Here is a 27,367-nt window from a genome sequence, read left to right as displayed (position 1 = left end):
ATTTGAACAATCTTCTAATGTAAAGATTAACAACATCAACATTTAACAATGTGGCGTGTTGACCACGAATTAACATGCCTTGTTCCCCATAATACACATACACAAACTCATTTGCATAACAACGCACGGCATAACAAACTGTTTAAAATAGAGCTGTAAGGTCCCCGGAAATGACGTCTATTATTTTTTCAAACAACATGTATAAGAATCTTCAGTACCCCACCATGCTAGGGCTGAGCAAAGACAATTTTGAAAAACAGAGCTGCATAGGTTCCCGCCTGAAAAAATGGCACTTTACATGATTTGAAATTATATGAAACAAGCTATATAAGACTCACACCAGGACAATAGAGCTTGTCCGCGGAAAGTGCACCTATTCATTGAAATATGAAATTAATTAATATTAAGTCTCCAGTACTAGCCCATCGTTGGGACAGAGCTAATAATGAAAATAGAGCCCAGAATTGCACTTATACTTATTACTATACATTAATCACCTATGATAATTATGATAATGTTAAAATTTCAACTATCCAGATGCGACTTCAAAATTGTAGGTGGGGTTTTCTACTTTAAAACTCGACTTCGTATATGCCTAAGGCCTAGCCGGCGGCAAAATGAGTCTGAGCTTCGAAATTGGTCTAGAATTCGGAATATTTGCAAATGTTCTATATTTTATCTTATTTCACTCTCCATTAACCCCATACAAAAACCATCGGGAGACAAACTATCTGTTTAAAACATGTTTAATCTGGGACGGTGTACCATAAACGTGTATTCATAATATATTACAATACAATATCTTGCATGAATCGGACATTTCACTACCAATGTATTAGCAACATTGATTAACAAAATCAAAATTTAACAGTGTGGCGTGTTAACCGCGAATGACTAACAATAGCATCTTTCCCACTACACCTGCACAACCATTGCATAACAACGCACGGCATACCAAACCGTTTCGTACACCTGCGATGAAAATAATAAATTCAATTTCTTTTTAAATTGAGGGCGGCAAACATAAAATTTACGAGATCAAATACAGGTTAAAAAAAAAAATTAAATAAAAAAAAAGATGTTAAATGTGCTCTCCCTGCCTCAGCACTAAGGCCCTGCCACAGCCTTTTGGGGTCGTTCCCAGCACATCACCAGATGCATTGATGTTGTCGCCTCATGATGTGTGGTGGAAAGGGGGACGTATAATCTGTGAACCCCAAACACAGTGGTCGCATACCTTTAACTCTATTCCACCGACCAGCGTGGGAATCGAACCCACGACATACGTGTTGTCAACACGACGCTCAGGCGACTGAGCTAACTGATCATTTTGGTTTTAACAAGATTAATAGGATATTTATGACGTAGTGTTGAATTACGTAATATACGTATAAATAGACTATTATCAGCTGTTCAGGCATGTACTACTTTGTGGCTTAACGGGTAATGCTCAGGTTTGGGTGCTCTCAGTTCTAGTAGATTGGGTTCGAACCTCTACGGATTTTTTTTTTTTTTTTTTGAAAATATTGAATATTGTTTTTTCTTTTATTTTAAAAGAGAGATATTTTGAGGGTTGTAAATTGTCCGGCCTAAACAAGTGGACCTTTTTTAAAATCAGAAACAAAGTTGCATGGCATTATTTTCCATTAAATATACTGCCATAAAACCTCGAAAAGAATCCCATGTGCTCCTTTATTTTTAGTACTCTTGAGTAGTGGGCTTCTTTTCCACATCGAGTTCTTTTCGAGATTACTTTTGCAAACTAAAAGAGAAGAGCTGCTACGTTCCCGTCCGAAAAATGTTTAATTTACATGATTTGAACAATCTTCTAATGTAAAGATTAACAACATCAACATTTAACAGTGTGGCGTGTTGACCACGAATTAACATGCCTTGTTCCCCATAATACACATACACAAACTCATTTGCATAACAACGCACGGCATAACAAACTGTTTAAAATAGAGCTGTAAGGTCGATCCCCGGAAATGACGTCTATTATTTTTTCAAACAACATGTATAAGAATCTTCAGTACCCCACCATGCTTAGGGCTGAGCAAAGACAATTTTGAAAAACAGAGCTGCATAGGTTCCCGCCTGAAAAAAATGGCACTTTACATGATTTGAAATTATATGAAACAAGCTATATAAGACTCACACCAGGACAATAGAGCTTGTCCGCGGAAAGTGCACCTATTCATTGAAATATGAAATTAATTAATATTAAGTCTCCAGTACTAGCCCATCGTTGGGACAGAGCTAATAATGAAAATAGAGCCCAGAATTGCACTTATACTTATTACTATACATTAATCACCTATGATAATTATGATAATGTTAAAATTTCAACTATCCAGATGCGACTTCAAAATTGTAGGTGGGGTTTTCTACTTTAAAACTCGACTTCGTATATGCCTAAGGCCTAGCCGGCGGCAAAATGAGTCTGAGCTTCGAAATTGGTCTAGAATTCGGAATATTTGCAAATGTTCTATATTTTATCTTATTTCACTCTCCATTAACCCCATACAAAAACCATCGGGAGACAAACTATCTGTTTAAAACATGTTTAATCTGGGACGGTGCGGCCATACACACCAACTACCATAAACGTGTATTCATAATATATTACAATACAATATCTTGCATGAATCGGACATTTCACTACCAATGTATTAGCAACATTGATTAACAAAATCAAAATCTAACAGTGTGGCGTGTTAACCGCGAATGACTAACAATTGCATCTTTCCCACTACATCTGCACAACCATTGCATAACAACGCACGGCATACCAAACCGTTTCGTACACCTGCGATGAAAATAATAAATTCAATTTCTTTTTAAATTGAGGGCGGCAAACATAAAATTTACGAGATCAAATACAGGTTGAAAAAAAAAATTAAATAAAAAAAAAGATGTTAAATGTGCTCTCCCTGCCTCAGCACTAAGGCCCTGCCACAGCCTTTTGGGTCGTTCCCAGCACATCACCAGATGCATTGATGTTGTCGCCTCATGATGTGTGGTGGAAAGGGGGACGTATAATCTGTGAACCCCAAACACAGTGGTCGCATACCTTTAACTCTATTCCACCGACCAGCGTGGGAATCGAACCCACGACATACGTGTTGTCAACACGACGCTCAGGCGACTGAGCTAACTGATCATTTTGGTTTTAACAAGATTAATAGGATATTTATGACGTAGTGTTGAATTACGTAATATACGTATAAATAGACTATTATCAGCTGTTCAGGCATGTACTACTTTGTGGCTTAACGGGTAATGCTCAGGTTTGGGTGCTCTCAGTTCTAGTAGATTGGGTTCGAACCTCTACGGATTTTTTTTTTTTTTTTTTAAATATTGAATATTGTTTTTTCTTTTATTTTAAAAAAGAGATATTTTGAGGGTTGTAAATTGTCCGGCCTAAACAAGTGGACCTTTTTTAAAATCAGAAACAAAGTTGCATGGCATTATTTTCCATTAAATATACTGCCATAAAACCTCGAAAAGAATCCCATGTGCTCCTTTATTTTTAGTACTCTTGAGTAGTGTGCTTCTTTTCCACATCGAGTTCTTTTCGAGATTACTTTTGCAAACTAAAAGAGAAGAGCTGCTACGTTCCCGTCCGAAAAATGTTTAATTTACATGATTTGAACAATCTTCTAATGTAAAGATTAACAACATCAACATTTAACAGTGTGGCGTGTTGACCACGAATTAACATGCCTTGTTCCCCATAATACACATACACAAACTCATTTGCATAACAACGCACGGCATAACAAACTGTTTAAAATAGAGCTGTAAGGTCGATCCCCGGAAATGACGTCTATTATTTTTTCAAACAACATGTATAAGAATCTTCAGTACCCCACCATGCTTAAAGCTGAGCAAAGACAATTTTGAAAAACAGAGCTGCATAGGTTCCCGCCTGAAAAAATGGCACTTTACATGATTTGAAATTATATGAAACAAGCTATATAAGACTCACACCAGGACAATAGAGCTTGTCCGCGGAAAGTGCACCTATTCATTGAAATATGAAATTAATTAATATTAAGTCTCCAGTACTAGCCCATCGTTGGGACAGAGCTAATAATGAAAATAGAGCCCAGAATTGCACTTATACTTATTACTATACATTAATCACCTATGATAATTATGATAATGTTAAAATTTCAACTATCCAGATGCGACTTCAAAATTGTAGGTGGGGTTTTCTACTTTAAAACTCGACTTCGTATATGCCTAAGGCCTAGCCGGCGGCAAAATGAGTCTGAGCTTCGAAATTGGTCTAGAATTCGGAATATTTGCAAATGTTCTATATTTTATCTTATTTCACTCTCCATTAACCCCATACAAAAACCATCGGGAGACAAACTATCTGTTTAAAACATGTTTAATCTGGGACGGTGTACCATAAACGTGTATTCATAATATATTACAATACAATATCTTGCATGAATCGGACATTTCACTACCAATGTATTAGCAACATTGATTAACAAAATCAAAATTTAACAGTGTGGCGTGTTAACCGCGAATGACTAACAATAGCATCTTTCCCACTACACCTGCACAACCATTGCATAACAACGCACGGCATACCAAACCGTTTCGTACACCTGCGATGAAAATAATAAATTCAATTTCTTTTTAAATTGAGGGCGGCAAACATAAAATTTACGAGATCAAATACAGGTTGAAAAAAAAAATTAAATAAAAAAAAAGATGTTAAATGTGCTCTCCCTGCCTCAGCACTAAGGCCCTGCCACAGCCTTTTGGGGTCGTTCCCAGCACATCACCAGATGCATTGATGTTGTCGCCTCATGATGTGTGGTGGAAAGGGGGACGTATAATCTGTGAACCCCAAACACAGTGGTCGCATACCTTTAACTCTATTCCACCGACCAGCGTGGGAATCGAACCCACGACATACGTGTTGTCAACACGACGCTCAGGCGACTGAGCTAACTGATCATTTTGGTTTTAACAAGATTAATAGGATATTTATGACGTAGTGTTGAATTACGTAATATACGTATAAATAGACTATTATCAGCTGTTCAGTCATGTACTACTTTGTGGCCGAACGGGTAATGCTCAGGTTTGGTTGCTTTCAACTCTAGTAGTTTGGGTTCGAACCTCAACGGATATTTTTTTTTTTTTTTGGAATTGGAAATAAATATTGTTTTTTTTTTATTATGAAAGAGTGATATTTTGAGGGTTGTAAATGTCAGGCCTAAACAAGTGGACCTTTTTTTAAATAACAAAGTTGCATGCATTATTTTCCATTAAATAGACTGCCATAAAACCTCGAAAAGAAGCCCATGTGCTCCTTCATTTTTAGTACTCTGGGGTGGGCTTCTTTTCCACATGGAGTTCTTTTCGAGATTACTTTTGCAAACTAAAAGAGAAGAGCTGCTAGGTTCCCCCCGGAAAATGTTTTATTTACATGATTTGAATGAACAATTTTCTAATGTAAAGATTAACAACATCAAATTTAACAGTGTGGCGTGTTTACCGCGAATCTTCCCCATAATACACCTGCACAAACTCATTTGCATAACAACGCACGGCATACCAAACTTTAGCTGCAAGGTCCCCGGAAATGACATCTATTATTTTTTTAAACAACATATATAAGAATCTTCAGTACAGAGCAAAGACAATTTTGAAAAATAGAGCTGTATAGGTTCCCGCCCGGAAAAATGGCACTTTATATGATTTGAAATGATATGACTATATAAGACTCACCAGGACAATAGAGCTTGTCTCCGGAAAGTGCACCTTTTCATTGAAATATGAAATTAAATATTAAGTCTCTAGTTTTTTAAACCAGAAACAACAGCAGAAACAAATCCGCCACTTACAGCTTGGTTTAACAGATACAAAGACAATTACAACTTCAGCTTAGGTCAACGCTTGAACCCCAAACACAACCCAGCTTAGGTCAACGCTTGAACCCCAAACACAACCCAGCTTAGGTCAACGCTTGAACCCCAAACACAACCCAGCTTAGGTCAACGCTTGAACCCCAAACACAACCCAGCTTAGGTCAACGCTCCCATCTTCCTCTTCACGTTCCAAAACCACAATTTCCTCTCTTTTTTAGTTTTCATTTTGTTTATTTTTTTGGGTTATTAATAAATTGTAACAACACTGAATTTAACACTAATTCATCATAAATTTTATGATGAATAATGTGACATGGTTTGGTGACGAAGAATGTCACAAACATTTTTAAATAAACAACATTTTTTATTTCAGATACAATTTCTCAAAACCAGCAAATAAACAACAATGATACTTCAATAGAATAAACCTTTTTTTATTTAGAAATTAAAACCATTTTAACTACAAAAATCAAATAAAGATTACACTGAACTAAAAAACGTTCAACATAAAATGCGATTTATGAATTAATAGTGTAACCTTTCATCTGCTGCATTGAGGCTATTGCCATCATGGACCTCTACAATTTGAGCCATCTGGTACCACAAGACTATTTGTTCATTAATATAAAAACACTGGATTTTCATGATACATTAGGCTATCCAAAATTTCGAAACTTGCTACAAATATAAAACAAAAATTAATTCTATAAAATTTAAATATTAAGTGATCTAAATGTTTACCTCATATCCGACAGGTACTACTGGCCTACCTAACTACTAAAAATCAACATAAACAATTGGATCTAAGAATTCAGTTTATAGTGTTACAACAAAATGTTTGAATTGCAAGCATGTCTGGGTGTACAAAATAATTTAACAGTGGGGACATCAGCTGTGATTACAACAAACTATTAACAGTGTGGACACACATTTAGTTGCCTGGTCAGCAATCCATTTTTTTCTGATGCCTTGCCATGTGTTTGCTTTAAGCTTCAGTCTCTTTCCCAGTGGGAGACATTTCAAACTCAATATCTTGTGGACCACTTTTTCCTTTCCTGAAATATTAATAATATTTATCAAATACCTATGTAAACAAGTCACATTGTTGGAGATTGTTTAATGAAATGTAAAAAACATAAACTTTAATTAAATCAAGATGGTTTACATTGTTGCTAGTACATCTTTTGAGACAAGTAGGGGGTTACCCCAATGCACTAGTCCACATACACACACAGCCACTGTCACACACAGTCCTGTGCAATTGGGACTGGACTGTTTCAGAGGTGTTTACCACCTATTGGTCCCATCCTTCACTAATGTACATCTTAGTGAAGAAACAAATCAACTTTTTTTCTTATTTTATTACACTTACATTGCATAATCATTATAGTGATCATCACGCTCTTTATCATCATCATCTCGTAGACGACAGACAACCAAGATGATTACAACAACAATGATTAAGATTGAAGCCATGATACTACCAGCTATTGCACCCGCAAGCTTCTCTGGTGCCATGCGGTCTGAAAATAACAACACATTATTTGCAATATCAAGCAGTGAGCAAACTGGAGCTCGAACCCACAACCTCTGGATTGCGAGTACAATGCAATTACCACAATTACCGTCTGAGAGTTTCCTGCTGTTGTTACCAACAGATATCGTGATTTGTTTGTTGGATATTCTTTTCTTTATTGAAGATTATAAAAGATACCTTTTGATGCTTGTTTTTATCTGTTCTTTTTTTTTTTTTTATTACAGTATTTATATTATCTGAGGTTTGTGTGTGTGTTTGACTGTACTGATGTAAATTCCTGTGTTTCTTTTGTGTCTTATGTCACTATATTATTATTATTTTAACTTGATTAACTTTGAGCTTGAATCCATAACCTCTAGATTCAAGTACAATGCTCTTACATCCACTATTAAATTTATATTACTATTATAACTTTATAATGATATAAAGATTCTAACCATAGCAGCCAGTGTACAGTTTTCCAGTCCATTCTTCATTGTCAAGATCACACTTTCGTTTGGAAGAACCGTACAATTCATAGCCCTCATCACAGTTGATGCTAGCTTCCAAATCATCATTTTCACCATTTATGTCAATACTTCCATGCTCAACTGGATCTAGACCACCGCAAATTGGACTTGCTAAAATAAATCAAACACATATAAATTAATCAAAATGAAAAAAAAACATAAATAAAAATCACATCAATTTTATAACACAAAAAAATACAAGGTATCATAAAATGGCATAGTGGAACCAATGAGGAGAAGATTTGGTACCAAAATGGCATAATGGAACCAATGAGGTAAGATTTGGTACCAAAATGGCATAGTGGAACCATTGAGGAGAAGATTTGGTACCAAAATGGCATAGTGGAACCAATGAGGTAAAATTTGGTACCAAAATGGCATAATGGAACCAATGAGGTAAGAGTTGGTACCAAAATGATCGATGATGTAAAAAATCCAACTTACGAATGCAGTCATTGTTCAGATCATCACCACTCCAATCACCATAATCATCACAAACACGATATTGAGTCCCAACCAACACAAAATCATCATCGCATTCAAATTCAATCTGGGATCCAATGAGGTAATTGCGTTCACGGAAGAACGTCTTGGTTCCATTAATTGGTGTTGGAATGTAGTCACATACAATAACTAAAATATAAAAAATTAATACTTTAGGTTTTTGGAACAATTTTTTTTTATGGGTTGTGCTACTTTTATTACAATATTATGCCATCACTTAACTTAGTACATATCAGGGTTGCACAACTTTTATCTTAAATAAAAAAGTATGTTTTTGAATACAATAAACAATACCATAATTTCACATAATTCAATATGGTCAACTTACGATCCACTGAAGCGTTTCGGTTTTGCCAATAATGATCGTAGGCTTCCTTAGTAGCCTTCCCAAGCCAGACGTTTTCTGTCATACGTACATCATACTCACAATATTCATTACCATCACACACCTTTTGAGAAATTGATTTGACAGAAGTCTCAGTAAAATGCACAATACGTATGTTTATAGTGCGGAAAAACAAGAAAAACTTAAATTCTAGTTTGACAAAGTTATCATACTTGTTCCATCTCCTCTCTGACTAGACTTGGTAAATTATTAGGAGCGATAAATGACGGAATAAACGAGTTATCCTGGTAATAATCATGGTTTGTGCCGGCATCGTAATGGAATAACCTTTCCGATGCATCTCTAACTTCCCCTGAAATATATAAAATTGAAAAGGTAAACAATTATCATTTACATGGGTTAGAAGTGATCCACTGAGACTTTATCTTTCTACCTTTTATACTACAGTCACCTTCCATTCTGCCCTCTATTTGAACTATAATTTGCGAAGGGTATATCACATTTGAAATTGAGAATTAATTATTTATTAATATTTTATACTATTTTCATCACTTAGTACATCGTTTTGTAATCACCATCCACAGCTACTGGATGTCAAACATTCATTTTATCCTCCATCTCAACCAGTAATCAGTGATTTAGTCTTAGTCAATTTTATTTATTTTAAAAATGTGTAATGATGTGACTCTGCTGGCTGGGACGTTCCATCGAAAGCAATTGAGTTCGCTGTTGGAGTCCCAGGGTCTAGCATGTGTGATGTATGTGTTATTGTTTGTTTTGTAAAATCCGCAAGAAATTGAATTGAATTTACAACTTACAGCTTTTGCCAAAATCATAAATAACTTGCGGAGATGCATCAGGACTGATTAAAGTGCCCCCATTATCTTTTAAATCGTCATTTGGGTTATCATTCCAAGACCCCATCAGTCCTTCTACACGATTCTGAAACAAAACAAAGAACGAGTTATGCGTTTTCATTCCTTGTCTCATGATGTATTATCAGAAGTAACAAGATTAACTTATTTATTTATTTTTTTAATTGTCTGTGTCAGTGATACCAGGTACGCCCTCCACAAGATGCGTTTTCATCTTTCTGGGCTTGTACCTTCTTCTTTCTAAATTTTTAAAATATATATTGTACATTGAAATCAATTTTGTAATATGAAAGGAGTAAATAAATGTTGCTTTGAATTAAATTGAGCTCTGTCTTCACTATCAAATTTTATGCAACAACAAAATGTGATGTGCCCATATATGGACACGATGATGTCATATTACTACCATATTTGGGCACTTTTTTTTGTTAAACTACATAGTGTAGACAGAGCTTTAGAAGGTATGTAGATTCATGAACTGTAATTAGCATTCATTATATCAAGAACTTGAAGTGAACTTACTTTGTAATCTTCTGGTATAAAGACATGGCAGATAAGCATGTCGGCCGTTCCATTAATAACGACCCCGATGAGGGAGTCTTCAAAGGTCACGGTGACCCGCGTGAGGTTTCCATTCTCGTATTCATACGGCATGTTCAAATATACACCTATTCAGTAAAAAGAAATTAGTGTTTATTAGTTTTCTTTTCAAATTCAGTTCATGACCACACAAATTTACACCAGAATTACTTTTTTTTAAATGATTATTTTCATTTTTCTGTGCTATAACTATTGGTTACTGTCCTTTAAAATGGAGGAACACTCGTAACAAGAGGTTCAACCCATAAAAAAACGTTTACAAAATTCTAGTCATAGTTACAATATATATATAAATAAAGATACAAAAAGTTAATACTGGTTTACAATTACAAAACGTCAAGCCGTACAAATTCTACGGATTTATTAACAATAAAAATTATCTAAAAGTAAATTTATGAAATAAAATAACTTGCCATTGAAGTGCAAGATAGTTTGTCGCTTCAAGTCAAGAACTTCTCCATTAACAAGGACCTCCAATATGGTACGTTCACTACGTTGGACGTGAATTGTGTCTGTATCTTCTTCCTTCATAGCAACTGCTGTTAGCACTGTGGCTTGAACTAGGTCACCTGTAAATAAATAATACCAGAGTGTGGTCAACTTAGCTTTGACTAACTCACATAAATGGCACTAAAGTGTGGTACTCAAATAAAGCAAATCTATTCATTTATTAAGATACTTATTCAAATCTTGGCATAGTGAATGAATGATTCAATACCATCAGTATTTGCAACTTGCTCTGTACGTCCTTGAATGGTGAATGAAGTTCCTACACCTGAAGTTGTCTTCATCAGGGTATACTCTCCTTTTCCATTAAATGTATAAGCAACACCGTCAAAGGTCATAACGTGAGGGTCACCAAAGATAGCAGCTACAAAATATCATGGAAATTACAATTTTTTATATATTTATTTCATCAGTGTATATTGTAGTTGTTGTAGTTATGGAATAGTTATAGATACAGTTTACAGTATTGTTTTACCAGTCTGTACTACCCTATTCAGTTTCATTTATTTTGACAACTTACATTTAATAATTATTTGATAGAAATTATAGTTTGTGTAGTGAAATTACAAACCTGTTCTTGGAGGTTCATACTCCTTGCAATCAGGAGTCTCTCGTAAGCGTTGATAATACTCGCATCGATTGCCCCAAACACAACAGAAAAAGTAAGGCAGTCCATCATACAGCCAATGAGACAACAGTGGAACTTGGTACTGAGCATTGTACGGTGGTATTCCTTCCTTTGTATACTTTCTAGAGAAACTTGCCTCCTCACTGTCTCCAGAGTACACCAAGTTTTCAAATTCATCGTAACAGCAAACACTGTCAGATCCACGTGGGCTAGTAGAATACAATAACACTCATCAAATTAAACTGATAATGGAACAAAGCCTACATCAATTATAATATATACCTCACTGGCTAAACCCAGGTGCACCAGAGCATAAACAACCCAATGCAACTACCCAGCATCGGAGAACCTCTTAGGAGTGCGAAACAAGGGCATTTGCCGCCTACATTACACCACCGATGTGAGAAATCTAAATACTGTATGTCACTTGCATCCCCATAAATGTATATCTTCTCTTTCTATTTGTAATTCAATTCAGTAGATGTAATATATAATTACCTTGGAACAATATTCTCTACACAATGTACAATGGTTGATCTCTGGTAACAATAAAACTCATCACTCTCCAAGTTACACTCTGGCGTAGGTCTAAAGCGCCCTCTATCAGCTAATGCTTGACTGAGGTTACATGGGCATGGTTCAAGCTCTAGGACGTACTCATCCTCGTTGACCTCCTGTTCGTACCATTCCTCGCAACGCATGGTTGCCCACAGTTCTTGGTCGTTTTGATACCAATCGTAGAGCATATAGCCTAATGGATGAATGTCACTCCAAAGGGCAAAGTCATCTCTGAAATGAAAGGTGCAGGTAAATGGGAAAGAAATAGTAAGAGTGCACATTAGCAGGTTATAATGAGAATTTAATACAACATATCGTAGGTTTTCTATATGCCTTGAACTTGTTTAATGTTTTTATTGATATTCTGTTTTATAACCAACAACCAATATTGTTTTTATACCTGTTTGTGAAAACACAATAAAGATAACTTGAACTTGATAAAACATGTATTAATAAAGTATTTTAAATACTAAGAAATTTATTTCACAAATAATAAAATGCAAAGTAAAGAATGTTTCTGTTTCTTACTTTTTCCACCTTCTAGTGACACGAAGTGCGCCAACTGCATTGTGTTCTAGGATTTCCCAAGTCGGTCTAGGAGTCCACGTAAAGTGTCCGGTATTTGGAGCATCGTAGGTGATTTCTTCCGCCCATTCCCATTTTGGAATACCATCCACCTCAGAGTAAGCCATAAGATCAACTCTTATCTCTGTATAATTGATTCTCAATGGATCCCATTCTATGGTGACTTCACGATGTGCAACTTGCCACGATTCACTGTCAGGGTTTACTCGCCACACGCCGTAAGGAACAGCACCGATCTCAACTTTAAGCAACAAAATACGTGTTGTTATACTGTATGTCTAAGTGTCATTTTAAAGGGTTATGTACAACATCACTACTAGAATAGAGTTTCTTATAATTTACATTATCACATATAGAGCGGACTTAAGCATTATAATACTATTGCACATTTAGCCATGAAATAGCTCCATGATTTAGCCAAGGCACTGGTCTACTAGAAAGTACACATACCTATATCAAACTTGCCAACATAAGCAAAACTTGCCCTGTCATTGATTGACACGGCGATATCAATGCGACCTGTCTGAAAGAATGAGGGCACTATACACCAGGCTTTATTCTGAGTGAGGTAAGTGCAATTGGAGAACTCTATTGGGTTGTTTTCTGTGCCAAAGCGAACCCAGATATCATCTTCACTATCAAAGCAAGGGCCGGTCACAAATAGGTCGTCATGTCCCATCATCGAGGTGTACGTTGGAAACGTTCTTACAGTTCCTAAATAAAAAAAATTCATAAACCCACACATATGAATTAAACCTTCAAAGAAGACAACAATTGCAAGCTCTAAATTTAAAAAAGAACTTGGTTAACCAAGTAAACAGACTGATTTTGCTTATCTCTTTTTATATAAATATAAGTGAAGTAAAATAATAATGCACTTGTCAATTGTATGACCCACTATACGACCCCCGGGAGAGGTGCGTCATGGGTGCGTCATTTACAAATAATTACTGACGCAGGGGTGCGTCAAAAAACCTAGATGGTACGTCACATCAATGAACAAGGTGTGTCAATGTCCGTCACTTTACCACCCACCATATCATAAACAACATGGTCACAGTGCGTCAAAATGGGTGCGTCATGGTCACCTAAAGGTAAGTCACATTTTTGACGCACGGGTGCGTCATGGTATTCAATGGTATGACACACATCGGACAAATGACGCACCTCTCCCGGGGGTCGTATAGTGGGTCATACAATTGACAAGTGCATAAGTGAAATATTGAGCTGGCACCACATTTTCCCCCTTTGGCACACCGGACATACCCACATTTACCATTATTTATATCATTTATTTAGGTTTTTTTATAGCACCCTCTATGGTTTGATGTATTATTATATCGCCCTCTATAGTTTCATAAGACTGATATTTCATTTTTCCAAGTATTGAGAGGTCTGAACCCCCTGCGTATTTTACCTGAAGGTTTGCAACCTCCATCTTCAATTTCAGTCTCACTAATGTGGTAGAGCCACAGCCCAGGCTCGTCTACATTGCTCTCAGTCGTCCATCGGAGGATGTTACTAGTTCTGGAGTATGGTAACGGCGTCGAACGATCTCCATCTCCATAATTAAACCCAGCCTAGAAGAAAATGTAATTCTCTCACATAATCCTAGTGACACTATCTCAGCCACCTGACCACCATAGTAACCGATTCACTCGGATTTTGAATAAATGTTATTTTTTTCTGGGAGACTCTGTTCTTGACATGTGGTCTCTAGTCTATATTGACGTCATACCGATCGAAAGTTTTATGTCCGTGCATGGCGCTGTTTTATTACGCCCCGCCCCTTACCTCAATGAGGTATTTAGCAGTTTTATCTATAGGCCTATTAGAGGGAGGTAAATAAGCCCTCCGAATGCCCGGCCTCTCTGTTACAGTATATATAGTATTAAATACTAAAATCAAATCATGAATACTAAGTAACGTACTTGGGCTGCGGTACCTCCTCTACCGGTATCCGGGCTTCCTTCACTTTCAACTCCAGCAACCCAATCGATTCGCTTATAATTAAACATCGAAAAAGTCTCAAATTCATCTGTACCAACAATCAATTGAAACGTGTTACGCTGAAATTCAAAATATATATATACATTGTAAAAAGAGTTATAACAAAAATGATGCGATCACATTTTTTAGTGACGACCAAATACCGTCCATGTAGTTTATCAAAGATGCCCCCTAAAACAAATAAACGGTTAACAAACAGACAATGGGCTTCCGGTTTACTTTTTTCTTTAAATTACAGTTTTCTCATGTATACCTTTTTTCCGATCCAATTTTTGTTTGTCAAAGTAAACTGTTAATAATATATGGCACTAAAATGTTATAGTAATATTATTTTTTAAACGAATTCTTTAACATTGAAGCTTAGTAGGACCTACGGTCTTTTGTTTCCCCTAAAATGTGTTGATTGGCAGAAATAAGAGTAAACTATGACCTTTGGACCTTGTGTTTAAATATTCGAAAACGAATGCATGGCGGCTCCTCGTTATAATTAAAATACATATAAACCACGAGAACAAACAAATGCGTCATTGGCCAACTCTGGACATATTTGTGTACATGCTTTATTGTATTTATGAGATCTGTGTATGTCACGAAACAGATATTTACTTACGAAATGAATAATCGTGGGTAAAAAATGGTGTTTATAAAACAAAAATTGGTATTTATATTAAACAAACAGATATTTACTTACGAGAATGAATAATCGTGGTAAAAAATGGTGTTTATAAAACAAAAATTGGTATTTATATTAAACAAAATAAACAATAGATTACCGGGTTGTTATTTCCACTTTCACCATAAAACCCAACATCAAGCCATGTTGCAATAATTAAAAACTTTGCTTCAAAATCCATGTAATCAACAAAAAAATCGTGAATTTCTTCATTAAATCGCTGAAGTTGGTCTTCGTCTGTCTCCATCCTATAGTAGACGTAGCCTCGATTTGATATATCCACATTCGCCCAAAACGGTGCAATCATAATACGCTGACTTACGGGCTAATATACATAGAATAATACAAATATATTTAAAAAACGAACGAGACTATACAAGCATTGGTTTAAGCTTGATTCGCTAGACGCATCACAAGAAAATAAGGGCAACGTAAGTATTGACCAATCACAAGCGGTGGATTATTCGTCGCTCAGTCATTGGTCAACTTGCTTGCGTTGCGCGTACGTCCTTGCGTTACGCGTCTGTAGTGAGAACCACGCTCTTTTAGTAGGAAATCAACCAAGCTTTAATGTTACACTACAGGCCTACTGTTGTATAAAAAATTCACCATCAATATCACAATCTGAGTCTGAGTCTTAAGTATGTACTTACCGCTCCGAATTGATCCAGAACTGGACCAACGGGCATAGGTGGTTGAATATCATCGTACTCGTTAACTGGGTCCACAAATGAAAGTACTCCATTTTCATTTACCTTCAAGAAAAAGTAAGATTTCTGGCGTTGAATTCTACCAAATTCCCTGCCAATCATTTATAAACTCTCAGTAATCTGAATTACGTCGACGTAACGTAAAAAATAATTTTATTTTTGTGATTCCTGCATCAAATAAACTTAGCGCAGCGCATACCTCTAAACTCAACGTTGACATGACATGAACACATGACACTCATTCTTTTTATTTATTCGTCGTTTAAATATTAATTATTGTATTGCTTACGTAAGATTTCCAGTATTTCTTGTTGTTGAATGGAAGTCCGTATTTGTGTTCTAGTGGTTTAGAATAATCATCGTTTGTTTGTTGCAGGAAATTGTCTCTATTATCCAACCCGTAAGGATACAGATCTGAAATAAATAAAAGGATCAAATTATAATGTATATTGTCTTTTCTAAGGGCAGTCAAAAGCTTTAAGGTTATAGGAACTTGTTCCTCAGTTTGCCTGCCCTCCTCCTGAATTTTTATTCATTTATAATATGCATTTATTTATAATTGGAGGAAATTATTATTATATTATTATTATCAAAATTCAATATCAAAGGACTCATCAACTAAGGCGTAAATTTAAGAAATATAGAGCAAGTATAATATAGACATGATGTTAAATGTTATATTATCGAATATTATATAAACTTATGTTTAGTATTGATAACAATGCGTAGAAGAATCAGTGGCTATTCACCATTCATACTTAGGCTAAGGGAAACACTACCATTAAAATTAAAAAAAGAAATCTTCTATATAAATGAATACAATTTAAGGAAATACTTAAATATTTATTGAGTTAAGTGAAGTACTTACTAAAGGAAATTATGCACTTTAACTGTGGTTGTGAATACGGCTAATAGATGACTTAGTTAGAACTAAATGTTAGTCATGGCCACACCCGTGATACCATTTTGTAAAAGCTTTTTTTAAAAGAACACTATCTTCAATTATATAGATCCTAAAAAAACACACATATAACTCACCAAATGAAGAAGCAATAGAGATTAATACAAATAAAGAAATTGCCCGTAAAAGCAGTCGGTTTAACTCCATCATAACAGTTAAATTACAAATCGTAAAATGGTGGCACAGATTACCAGTTCCCGCCTAGGACGAGATGCCGCTAATATAACGCCTGTTGTGATAAGAAAGTAGGACTTTGTACTCATCGTAGTTGAAAACAATTTAAAATCAAACTGTAATCAAGAGATACCAATCATAATGTAAACATTATACATTACTCATATTATTTACTGTGAGGTCTATACACAAATATACATCACGTTTTTAGCTTTCTATTTATCCTGGTGCCACATTTTGGGGACCATATTAGAAATTTTAAAAATGGATGTGAGGATACCATTACCCCTTTTCGCCTGTAATACAATATTTCTCTTTGCATTGCCTCAGTCTTCAAAACCTCTAGATATAGGCGCGCCTAAGGCCTATATGATAAAATTCACATATTTTATTTGTATAGGTCTAACTGACTCAGGTACCAATATGTACGTTCTGAACCGAGCATTGTTTTTAGGTTGAATTCCGTCGGTATTTCTGTTTTTGTGTGTGTTTATTTTCCGATGCTACACGTCACCTATCAAGCATTGCAATGCTGCTATGCATGCCAACAACAAATCCGAATCATTTCTATTTTCGGGTCCGGTTGATATATCAAATATAAAGAAAGACATTATAATTACTGAGAACAAATATGAACAAATCTTTATTTATTAACTTTATTCGAAATTCCCAATTGAAACATTATGTAGGCTATTTATACAAACATGACATGGTATGCAATAAACAAAGAGAAACAGAACCAGTTAAACCAAAGTTTGTTTCCAAAACGGTCTTAAAAATAAAACAATTGAATAAGACAACAGTAATAAAATAATGTACAATGAAAACTTTGGATAACACGTTCGGTAGAAAACTGTTAATAGATACCAAATAAGCAACGATCTAAATAAAAAGAGGTAAAAAATACAGATAATTTTCGTCATCAGATCATCATCATCATCATCAGCCGTTGTCAGTCCACTGCTGGACGAAAGCCTCAGCATGTTTCTGCCACAGTGCACGATCTCTAGCTGCTCCCTGCCACTGTACTGTACCCCAATACTTGTCTATTTCATCTCGCCATCTCACTCTTTGTCTTCCTCTATTTCTACTCCCATCCATCGGTCTCCACGATGTCATTAGCGAAGTCCATCTATTGTCTCTTCTCCTACTGATATGTCCAGCCCACTTCCACTTACTTAATTTGATAGTTCTTATAATGTCTTGAACTTGTGTTTGTTTTCTCACCCATTCATTTGTTTTTCTGTCTTTATATGTGATTCCGAGCATATTTCTTTCCATGTTGTGCTGTGCTGCTGCTATTTTCTTTTCCATTTTATTTGACAGTGCCCAGGTCGCAGCTCCATATGTCATGGTTGGTAACACGCATTGATTAAAGACCTTTCTTTTTAGGCTTAACGGTATTTCCCCTCTCATGATGTTGCTCAGTTTACCATATTGGCACCAGCCCAATCTGATTCTCCTCTTTATCTCCTGTTCTTGATTCTTTTCTCTCAGGCTAAATCTCTGCCCCAGATAGATATATTCATTTACTTCATCAATTTTATTGCCATTAACAGTCACAGAACCATGAGGTACCATGGAATTTGCCATAACTTTTGTTTTCTTCATATTCATTTTCAATCCACAGCATTTGCATTTGCATCCGTCATCAGATGCTGATCATTAAAAAAATATCAACAGCGACCTCTATGAATAAAATTAAAAGCGCATGGGCACCGCTGCATGCCCGCATCGTTTGTGATCAAAGAACATGCACGTGTTGGATTCTGTTTTTAATTCTCAAATATTGTAGTCAATAATAATAATAATATGGGCAGACCAGGTATGTATGGATTCATTATTGTAACGATTATTAGAAACGTAAACTTCCTTATTATTTTAATTAAGTTATTTTTGCTGGCGGATTGCTTGATAAAGAGTAATTAGTATGACAATTATTAGTATTGGGTCATCCAAAACTTAGGCCTAGCTAGCTAGCCTACACCATGACCATGCCACGCGACGATGTACACTTGAGGTGAAAGAATGTGTAAACACGTGAAGACGTCTAGGCCTAACCATTCCTTTTTACCTACTACTTTTGGGTAGTGTCTGTCATATTAATATGTAATATAATCCATGTTTGTTTTTGCTCTAAAAAATCTTATTCATGTTTTGATTTTATGTTAATTTTTGTAACAAATGCGTCATGTTTTCTTTCAGGCATTAATGTATTACTAGTCTAGCACACTACAAAGAAAGTGAAAAACATCAACAAAAAGACCTTTATCTTTTGAAATGTTTACATATTTATTTATTATTTTCAGGATTTGGCTTTTCTCCACGTGGCCGTGGTGGTGGCGATAGAGGAGGACGAGGCGGTAGAGGTGGACGAGGAGGTGGTTTTGGTAGCAGGGGTGGCGGCTTTGGAGGGAGAGGAGGTGGCAGGGGAGGTAGAGGTGGCCGTGGTGGTAAGTTACAGCTTAAACATTTGTTTTAGTGTTTTTATATTTTGTTTTGTAATCGGACTTTAGGCTGCCTTTTGTTTTGTACATTTAAAAAATGTTTTCTACTATAAATATCGCAAATATATTTAGAATAAATGTAATATTTATCATTATTAATCATCATGGTAATATTTTTTGTAGGATTTAGTCCCGGAGGAAGAGGTCGTGGTGGTGGACGTGGAAGAGGAGGAGGTGCGTAAATTGTTTGTCCTTTGGCAACAAGCAGTATTAATTTTATAAACAACTTATAACAGTCTAATTGTATTATTGTTACATTATCAAATATTCAAAATTTAATTTACTGTGACTCGATATTTGTTTTCTAGAACTTAAAAACAAAAATACTATACAACAATTATAATATTTGGTTTGTTAAAACATACTTCATGTTACTTCATATTTTTCTATTTGATTACAGGTCGTGGAGGTCGAGGTGGATTTGGAGCAGGTAGATCCGTGTCCATTGAACCTCACAGAATTCAAGGTAAGCAACCCAAACAATTAGCTTTGCAGTTTCCAAAATAAACAGAATATTAAACTTGTTGGTAAAACCATGTTCAAATCTCATTTTGATGTTTTTCTTTTGTAGGAGTGTTTATTGCACGCGGCAAAGAAGATGCTTTAGTTACGCGTAACATGGTGATAGGAGAGTCGGTTTATGGTGAAAAAAGAATTGCAGTAGAGGTAACACTTGATACTTATTTATTCAATTGTACGACTTATCCAGTCATAAGATGTTTGATATTGGACGCTACCTGAACATTCTGTTGTTACTTTATATTTATTTCACTATTTATCTTCTTTTAAAGTAATTTATCCTTGTTTTTTATTGATATGAATAACTTTTTTAAGGGTCTTTTTGATGACATTTTGATTGATTATTTCTTTTTCAGCAACCTGGAGAAGAGGGCAAGATTGAGTACAGAGCATGGAATCCATTTAGATCTAAGTTAGCAGCAGCTATTCTAGGTGGTATTGATAAAATCCACATAAAGCCTGGCAGTAAAGTTCTCTACCTTGGTGCTGCCTCTGGTACCACTGTCTCACATGTTTCAGATATCGTGGGACCAGTAAGTAAACTTCATTTAATTATTGTGGTGTTCATACTAAGTGTAGGCTTATCTTTGAGAATTTTTAAGTGTAGGAGATATCAATTAAAATGCGATAAAATTTTAAAGACATTTTAACAAAATTCACAATAATATTTGTTCTTTTTTAGAGTGGGCTTGTGTATGCCGTTGAATTTTCGCACAGATCTGGCAGAGATTTAATAAACGTAGCAAAGAAACGAACGAATGTGATACCAATCATAGAGGATGCCAGACACCCACATAAGTATCGAATGCTAGTAGGTAAGTACAAGAGCTTAGATTGCTGGTGTCCACTGTGAAACCAATTAAAACTAAATGGTGCATGATCAATTTATATATATAAAAACACTGTCTAACAAAACATGTAATTATTATCAATTGTCTATAATGTTTTACCTTATTAAACACTGTTTATTAGCCAATGCCCTGCATGAGTTCTTATCACTTCTGAGTAGATTCTTAATTGCTCCAATATTTTTCTTAAAGGAATGGTTGATACCGTATTTGCTGATGTTGCACAACCAGACCAAGCTAGAATTGTTGCAATTAATTCTCATCATTTCCTCAAGAATGAGGGAAATTTTGTAATTTCAATTAAGGTATGTGGTACGACTTGCATATAAAAAAATTACAGTTGCAAGGAAACGCTAACTGCACAGCATTCCATGTGCCACCTCTGTAACTGCTTTACATATGATTAAATGTTATTCTGTAATTATTTTCTACAGGCAAATTGTATTGACAGCACAGCACAACCTGAAGCAGTGTTTGCTGAGGAGGTTAAAAAACTCCAAGCAGAACGACTAAAACCGCAAGAACAATTGACCCTTGAACCCTACGAAAGAGATCACGCTGTAGTAGTTGGCACATACAGGTAATTTTACATTTAAGCATTTTAATTTGTTAATTTATGTTTTTTTTATAATGTGAATTTTTTGTTTATATTTGATATTTTTTATCTTTCAGACCACCTCCAAAGAAGAAGTGAGAAGACTTAATGTTTATTTTCTTTTAATAAGCAAATTCTAAAAAAATACATTTTGAAATGCTTAATTCCTTCATTTATTTTCATCTATAAAATATATTTGTTGATGATTATTTTCGTTAGTACTCTAACAACATTAGACATTATTTGTGCCAGTTAAATCTAAATTAAGTAAAAATAAAGTTAGAGTTGAAAATACATAGTATAAACACATGTGTAGTCATTGTATTATGTAACATTCCATGATAAAATCCATGTCAAAATATGTCATATGCTATAAATATTAGAGAATAATAGTGTAGTTTAAGATATTAAAAAGAAACTAACAATTGGAAGTTTGAAGAATAGTAGAAAAGTATGTTTAAACATTATTTGTTGAAAAGTAGCGGTTCTATACTTACACCGGTCTATACTTTATTGAACAACAGTTTTGTTATCAACTATTTTGTATATACTGTACCATGGTTGTAAAGCAATGATTGCTTTTATCTTTTCCCCTCTAATTCCTGCCTAAGTATTAGTAGCACTTAACATTAAGTAAACTAGCACATAATTTGTTAAGACGTAAGCATTTTAAAGCAAGTGACTTTGTTGATCCAATGCCGCTGATCATGTCCTCGACATTGAATCAATCATGTCATTAAATGAGATTTTATGAAATAAATGTTTTTTGATAAATGATAGTACAGTAGTTTCAGCAATTATTATTAAAAGAACGTTAATCTTCTTATAGTACAGGCTTACATAGATTATACTCCTAGTACTATTACATGCTATACACACATGTCACATTTTAAGGCAGTTTGCCTATTCATTAAATGCCTCGCTATAGTTATTTTAACTCGTAAGTTCGGTGGAATCATTCATGATTTATCTAACACACATAAATGTATGAAATACAGTATAGTAAAATAATCAAATACACCCAACAATATTTTCATCTGATAAATATAATAACGAAACTTAAGATACAGCAGTACATACAGGGATTTTTTTCTCCTCGGTCTGTTCAGAAACCAAGATTGACAAAAATACACGAGGAGTTTATTTTTGCCGGGAAATTCTGCCGAAGCAAATCTCAGGTCATGTGATTGAATACTTGACGAGAGCCCTCTTTCGGCTGCTCCATGTAAAAAAAAACACTCGATCGTTGATTGGTTGAAATACCTAATTACTAGGCGGGGCTATTTTGATTAACAAAGACGCCGATAATTGATTGACACTGTTATGGCAACGCGAATACCATCGCGTCAGCGAGAGCTCTTCCATGGGAAGTAATTTGCATATATTCGAATAAAGAACAACGCGAACTCTGGCCGCCATTTTGTGCTCTCCGAGGAAGTTCATGAACCTGGTCCATCGAATTTATTACGTAGTGGATAATTAACTCGTTGTTTTCTAAATATATTTCCGTTTGAAATATGTAAGTTGTGAACAATGATATTTATTTTGACGAATTTTAATGTAATTGTCTTTCTTGTTTTGGATATATCAGCAAGTTTTTAAACTGTAAGTGAACAATTTCAAGATTCATTTCGCGCGCCAATTGTGTTGTGATTATCTGAATGACCCGACATTAAAACACGTGCGATTTTGGATATTAAAACTTAAACAGTTTACAGAAGGGAATTTATAAATATCATGGAATTATAATATATATGTCAAACAACGTTAGGTGAGTTAATTTTTATTATTTCTCGTGTTTATGATTTATTTTTACAGCAGAGGGCGCCCGTAATTTGTTGTTTTGATCTTCACACAACACAAGTTGAATGAATGGCTTCAGTTTAGCTAAAGACGTTTTTGTTTATACATTTTATTTTCATACCTTATTAATTTATTTTAATATGTGTAACTTGATGTTCTTTAGATTAAACGTTAGGTATTCTTGCTCGTGTATCATTGACATTTTCTAGCCTCATGTTATCTTGTTGACGAGAAGCAAGCCAGTCATGATCACGACACGAACGTGAGACATGAGATTGAGCCGAGCAGTGTGTGAACACTGAAGTGCTAAGGCTGTATCAGGAAGAGTTTTAGATCAGCCTAGAGACACTTGGCCTAGGCCTAGACTCTACTTTTCCTCAAGTTTGTTTTTTTTTTCAGCACAAAGCCATAATGAATTTTACTAGGTCTAGGCCTAGGTCTATTCAACGTTTGGAATTGGATCAGAACTCGCAGAGTTTCTTAGAAATTTTGGGATATAAAATGTCAGTAGTTTTGTTACGTGTCGCGTAAGGTAGTCTTGCTGCGCAGCACGTCACGCTCACATATTTATGAGTGCGCAGAATGATGACAGACAGCAGTTGTTGTGTTTTACTGGGGTTTTCCCGTAATTTATTTGGGAAAATCTTCATTTTGTGTAGTTTGTATATTTTTCCATTATTTATCTCCATTTCCGTACATCCATAATCAAGCTTAAATTTCGTTGTAATGACTAATTACTTTATTTATACTGTAAACCCTCAAAATTCTGTTATGTGACCCACTCCTTTTACATTGAAGAGACCTTTATTGTAAATCTGCAACAGCGCCACCACCCTAAAAATACACCAGAATACTGTACTAGGAGAATACTGTACATTACTGTATGAAAAAACATTATCATTAATTAAATTGAATAATTATAAATAAAGGATACATCACAAACACAGCTTAATTTAAATTATACCTGAATCATCAGCGATATAAATTGACAGTTACCAGGATTCCACCAAAAACCATAATCTCCAGTTTCTACAGTAATTGTATATGAATGAATGAATTTTGAAAAACATGCTTTTAAGAAAAGTTGCATCTTGGGTTATTTCAAGGTCACTCTAGGTACTGTACGAGTATCTTAAGAATCATTGGACAAAATACAGAACAACTAGTAAAATATTGTTAATAATTAGGAGTATAAAAAATGTAAAAACTTGCAGCAGCATTTATTGTCAGACCTGATGATGCTGGTACCCAGTATTTTGGCGGAATAATAACCACTTACCATTGTACAGTATTATACATTTATATTGCTAAAACAGCCAATATTTTTTTTAAATCATGAATTTTGTTGAGGGTACTTTGGAATTCATTCATCAGTGGAAAATTAATTCCATTTATTGACATGGTTTATGACATTTTGTAGAATTCATAGTACCTGTCAGATAACCAGATTATTCTTCTCTGAAGTTTCATTAATGAGATACAGTACATGGCCCATACATTAGGAATGGAAGGTAGATCTACTGTATAAAACCCCCATAATTTGAAATGGATAAAAACACTCATACTTAATTCATATTCATAAAAAAATATAATAGAGTAGTGTGACACACAACACAGCATGTCACATGTACGTAACTGTCTGTGACAACATTGTAAAGCGAATCAGATGATAATGTGAAAGTGAATTAGGTCAAACAAACAGTAGGTCAGAATTATAGCAAACTAAAGCCTTGTTCGCACTGGATTTGAAAACAAATTTTAATCCTGTTGTAACTTTACCACCAAAGGCTATGTGTACTTTTGACCCCCAAGGGGGTCACTCTTAAGTATTCTAATACGCAGAGGTGCCACATTTACAGGGTATATTTTCATGGGCCTGGGGAGGTGCAGCATTTGTATATTTCCAAGGATTTCGTAGCACAAGTGTGGGAAATGATGGGGTAAAATTAGCAGTCCCTGGCCAGTCCTGTTACAAAATGTCATGATTTATCATATAATTTTTGCTCTACTGAATGCTAAGCCCATCGCTAAAGGTGTCCTACCTTTGAATCAATGAAAACTAGCAGCCATTGTTATCACAAACCCTGTCACGAACGGTTCCCCTTTTGCCGGGAACTACTGTACTGTGGTACAAATATTGTGTCCTCTCTGCTGTGGCATTTTTCCTGTTGACTTGGTAGTACTGTATAAACAAGTCCATATTTTTCAGTCTCATGTCTCGAAGTGGCTTTAAATTTACCCATTGATATTTTTATGATGAGGCAATCCCTTCATTGATTATCGTGCTTATAAAGAAAGATGAGATGGTCCCTATTGAATTTTCTAGCAGACAGACAGGAAAGTAACCTTTGACCTTAGACGAGACAAATGATATGCAGCGATATAGCAAAGTAGATGACACAAACTGCATATATTGCCACAAGCGCAATGACGACGTTGAAACTTATATTCGTGAAGAAATTGAAAATCTGTTTAAATCCTACAGGATTCCTAAATGATTGTAATAGCTTGTATAAAGCAATATTATTCAATCTGACTTAATTGTTGGTTGCTTCCTGGTACCGTCAAATATTCCACTTCAAAATATTAAGTAGAATAATATGTGTAAAACATTAGTATGTTTTATTAATAATGAATAATATTTTTGTGTCTATATTTTTTCTAAAAAACAAAATTTCCCAAACAGCATTTTTTTATAAAGCAATTTGGTATTACTGGAAAGATGGAAGGTAACATTTTAAAATTATTTAACAACATTTTTTAAATAATAATTTCTAATTAAACTGAATTTTTACTGTAGAATGTAGCAGTAAGTTGGAGTAATACAATACAGTTAGAGTACAGTAAACCCTGGCAGTAAGTGGGCAATGACCAGCAATGATTCTTTCATAGAATTTCAAGTTTATTCAACTGTTTGTTAATGCTTTTTCACAGAATACAATCAATGATGAATATAAATTAAGGTACATACTTTTCAACAACGAACATTCAAAATACTATAGTAAAAAAAAAATGACAAGAAAGGCTGAGAGTTGTCTCATAATACAGAGTAACCGTGAAACATTCAAACATGCAAGTCTGTACTAAAGTCAAACTAACATTTTTACAACATACTAATTTAAAATTGATTTACTTTAATTTAATGCTTTTAAGAAGTAAACAATCAAACTAGAAACAGTACTCGAACAGAGAAAAAGAGGCACCTTAAAATAACATTGCTAAATTATCTATTGTGATTGTACAACAAATAACTGGGGAACAATAACAAATTCAAGTTTTTTTTAGAGTAGAATACTACTAGCTATGTACAGTACTAACTACAGTACATACTAGTGTTGTTATACAATAATTAGGTTATTTATAACATATTGTACGCAACAAAACGTGTTAACTCATTCATTTCATTCATTCTTTTATTTCAGATAAATATCCATAAAGAGAGAACATATTATATACTGTACATAACAAAAATAAATGTATTGTGAGAAATTAATAATTAACAAAAGGACCAACCACGATAACACATACAACTGTGTGATTTTGTTGTTGTTTTGTTGTTCTATGTTTTGAACTCGCACATTGTTTTGGTTTGTGTACTTTGTTTACAACCATTCACTCATGTTTCCTTTTTGTATTTGTCATGGATGGTTTGACTGTGAAATACTATTTTGTATTGTTTTTAATTTGAGTGTTTTTTAAATTAAGGAAATTACTAAACTTAGCATTAAAAGTATGTGAAGAAATTAAGTTCAGTACAAAATTGCAAATAATACATCAATTGTTAATTATTTTAAATATAAATTAATTTAAATGGTAATTTTTAGATAAGTTTAGTTTCCTTTCTTTTGCTTTATTTTTGAATAATACTATTTTGTAAACAGTATTAGGAAATGCAAGTCATTTGATGCAATTAATTACATTGTGTCAAATCAGTCACTGTAAACATCCCTATTGATAAGAATGGAAGAATCCAAATTAGTATAATGGAGCATAGGTTATGAGAATGCAGGTAGCTGCAGCA

The 27,367-nt window shown here is 34.7% G+C and overlaps 3 protein-coding genes across 3 annotated transcripts in view; 2 read left to right on the top strand and 1 right to left on the bottom strand.

Moving 5' to 3' along the window:
* Window positions 1-6,442: 6,442 nt before the first annotated feature.
* Window positions 6,443-17,047, bottom strand: LOC144851078 (sushi domain-containing protein 2-like). The gene is made up of 20 exons (XM_078708601.1): window positions 16,978-17,047; window positions 16,229-16,353; window positions 15,883-15,984; window positions 15,330-15,554; window positions 14,478-14,615; window positions 13,964-14,126; window positions 12,997-13,260; window positions 12,490-12,787; window positions 11,902-12,192; window positions 11,347-11,612; window positions 10,987-11,139; window positions 10,682-10,837; window positions 10,191-10,336; window positions 9,612-9,735; window positions 9,006-9,145; window positions 8,776-8,896; window positions 8,388-8,576; window positions 7,872-8,054; window positions 7,270-7,420; window positions 6,443-6,952 (listed from the first exon to the last, which is right to left on the bottom strand). Exons 1-20 carry the CDS (start codon window positions 17,045-17,047, stop codon window positions 6,883-6,885), a joined length of 3,375 nt encoding a protein of 1,124 aa, XP_078564727.1. The 3' UTR covers window positions 6,443-6,882.
* Window positions 17,048-18,818: 1,771 nt separating this feature from the next.
* LOC144850938 (rRNA 2'-O-methyltransferase fibrillarin-like) lies at window positions 18,819-22,322 on the top strand. Its single transcript, XM_078708457.1, has 10 exons — window positions 18,819-18,899; window positions 19,384-19,527; window positions 19,705-19,755; window positions 19,982-20,047; window positions 20,153-20,247; window positions 20,457-20,633; window positions 20,783-20,915; window positions 21,141-21,253; window positions 21,383-21,528; window positions 21,621-22,322. The coding sequence occupies exons 1-10, from the start codon at window positions 18,887-18,889 to the stop codon at window positions 21,640-21,642; spliced, it is 960 nt and encodes a 319-aa protein (XP_078564583.1). The 5' UTR covers window positions 18,819-18,886; the 3' UTR covers window positions 21,643-22,322.
* Window positions 22,323-22,942: 620 nt separating this feature from the next.
* LOC144850567 (dual specificity tyrosine-phosphorylation-regulated kinase 1A-like) overlaps window positions 22,943-27,367 on the top strand; it is a 19,774-nt gene continuing 15,349 nt past the window's right edge. The window contains exon 1 of the mRNA XM_078707863.1: window positions 22,943-23,314. The gene's annotated coding sequence lies outside the window, so the exon portion shown is untranslated. The remainder of the gene's footprint in view (window positions 23,315-27,367) is intronic.

Source organism: Antedon bifida, chromosome 8, assembly GCF_963402885.1.
Source record: "Antedon bifida chromosome 8, ecAntBifi1.1, whole genome shotgun sequence".
In the NCBI taxonomy this organism is placed as follows: domain Eukaryota; kingdom Metazoa; phylum Echinodermata; class Crinoidea; order Comatulida; family Antedonidae; genus Antedon; species Antedon bifida.
Note: the sequence above shows the minus strand (reverse complement) of the source record. Positions and strands in the feature narration are given on the sequence as shown.

Coding starts and splice junctions, on each gene's coding strand:
- LOC144851078 (XM_078708601.1), bottom strand. CDS start 17,047: ATGGAGTTAAACCGACTGCTTTTACGGGCAATTTCTTTATTTGTATTA. Junction 8,055..8,387: donor TCTGAACAATGACTGCATTC/GTAAGTTGGATT, acceptor GATTTATTTTAG/CAAGTCCAATTTGCGGTGGT. Junction 6,953..7,269: donor CACTATAATGATTATGCAAT/GTAAGTGTAATA, acceptor TTAATATTTCAG/GAAAGGAAAAAGTGGTCCAC.
- LOC144850938 (XM_078708457.1), top strand. Junction 19,528..19,704: donor AGGTAGAGGTGGCCGTGGTG/GTAAGTTACAGC, acceptor TATTTTTTGTAG/GATTTAGTCCCGGAGGAAGA. Junction 21,254..21,382: donor ATTTTGTAATTTCAATTAAG/GTATGTGGTACG, acceptor TATTTTCTACAG/GCAAATTGTATTGACAGCAC.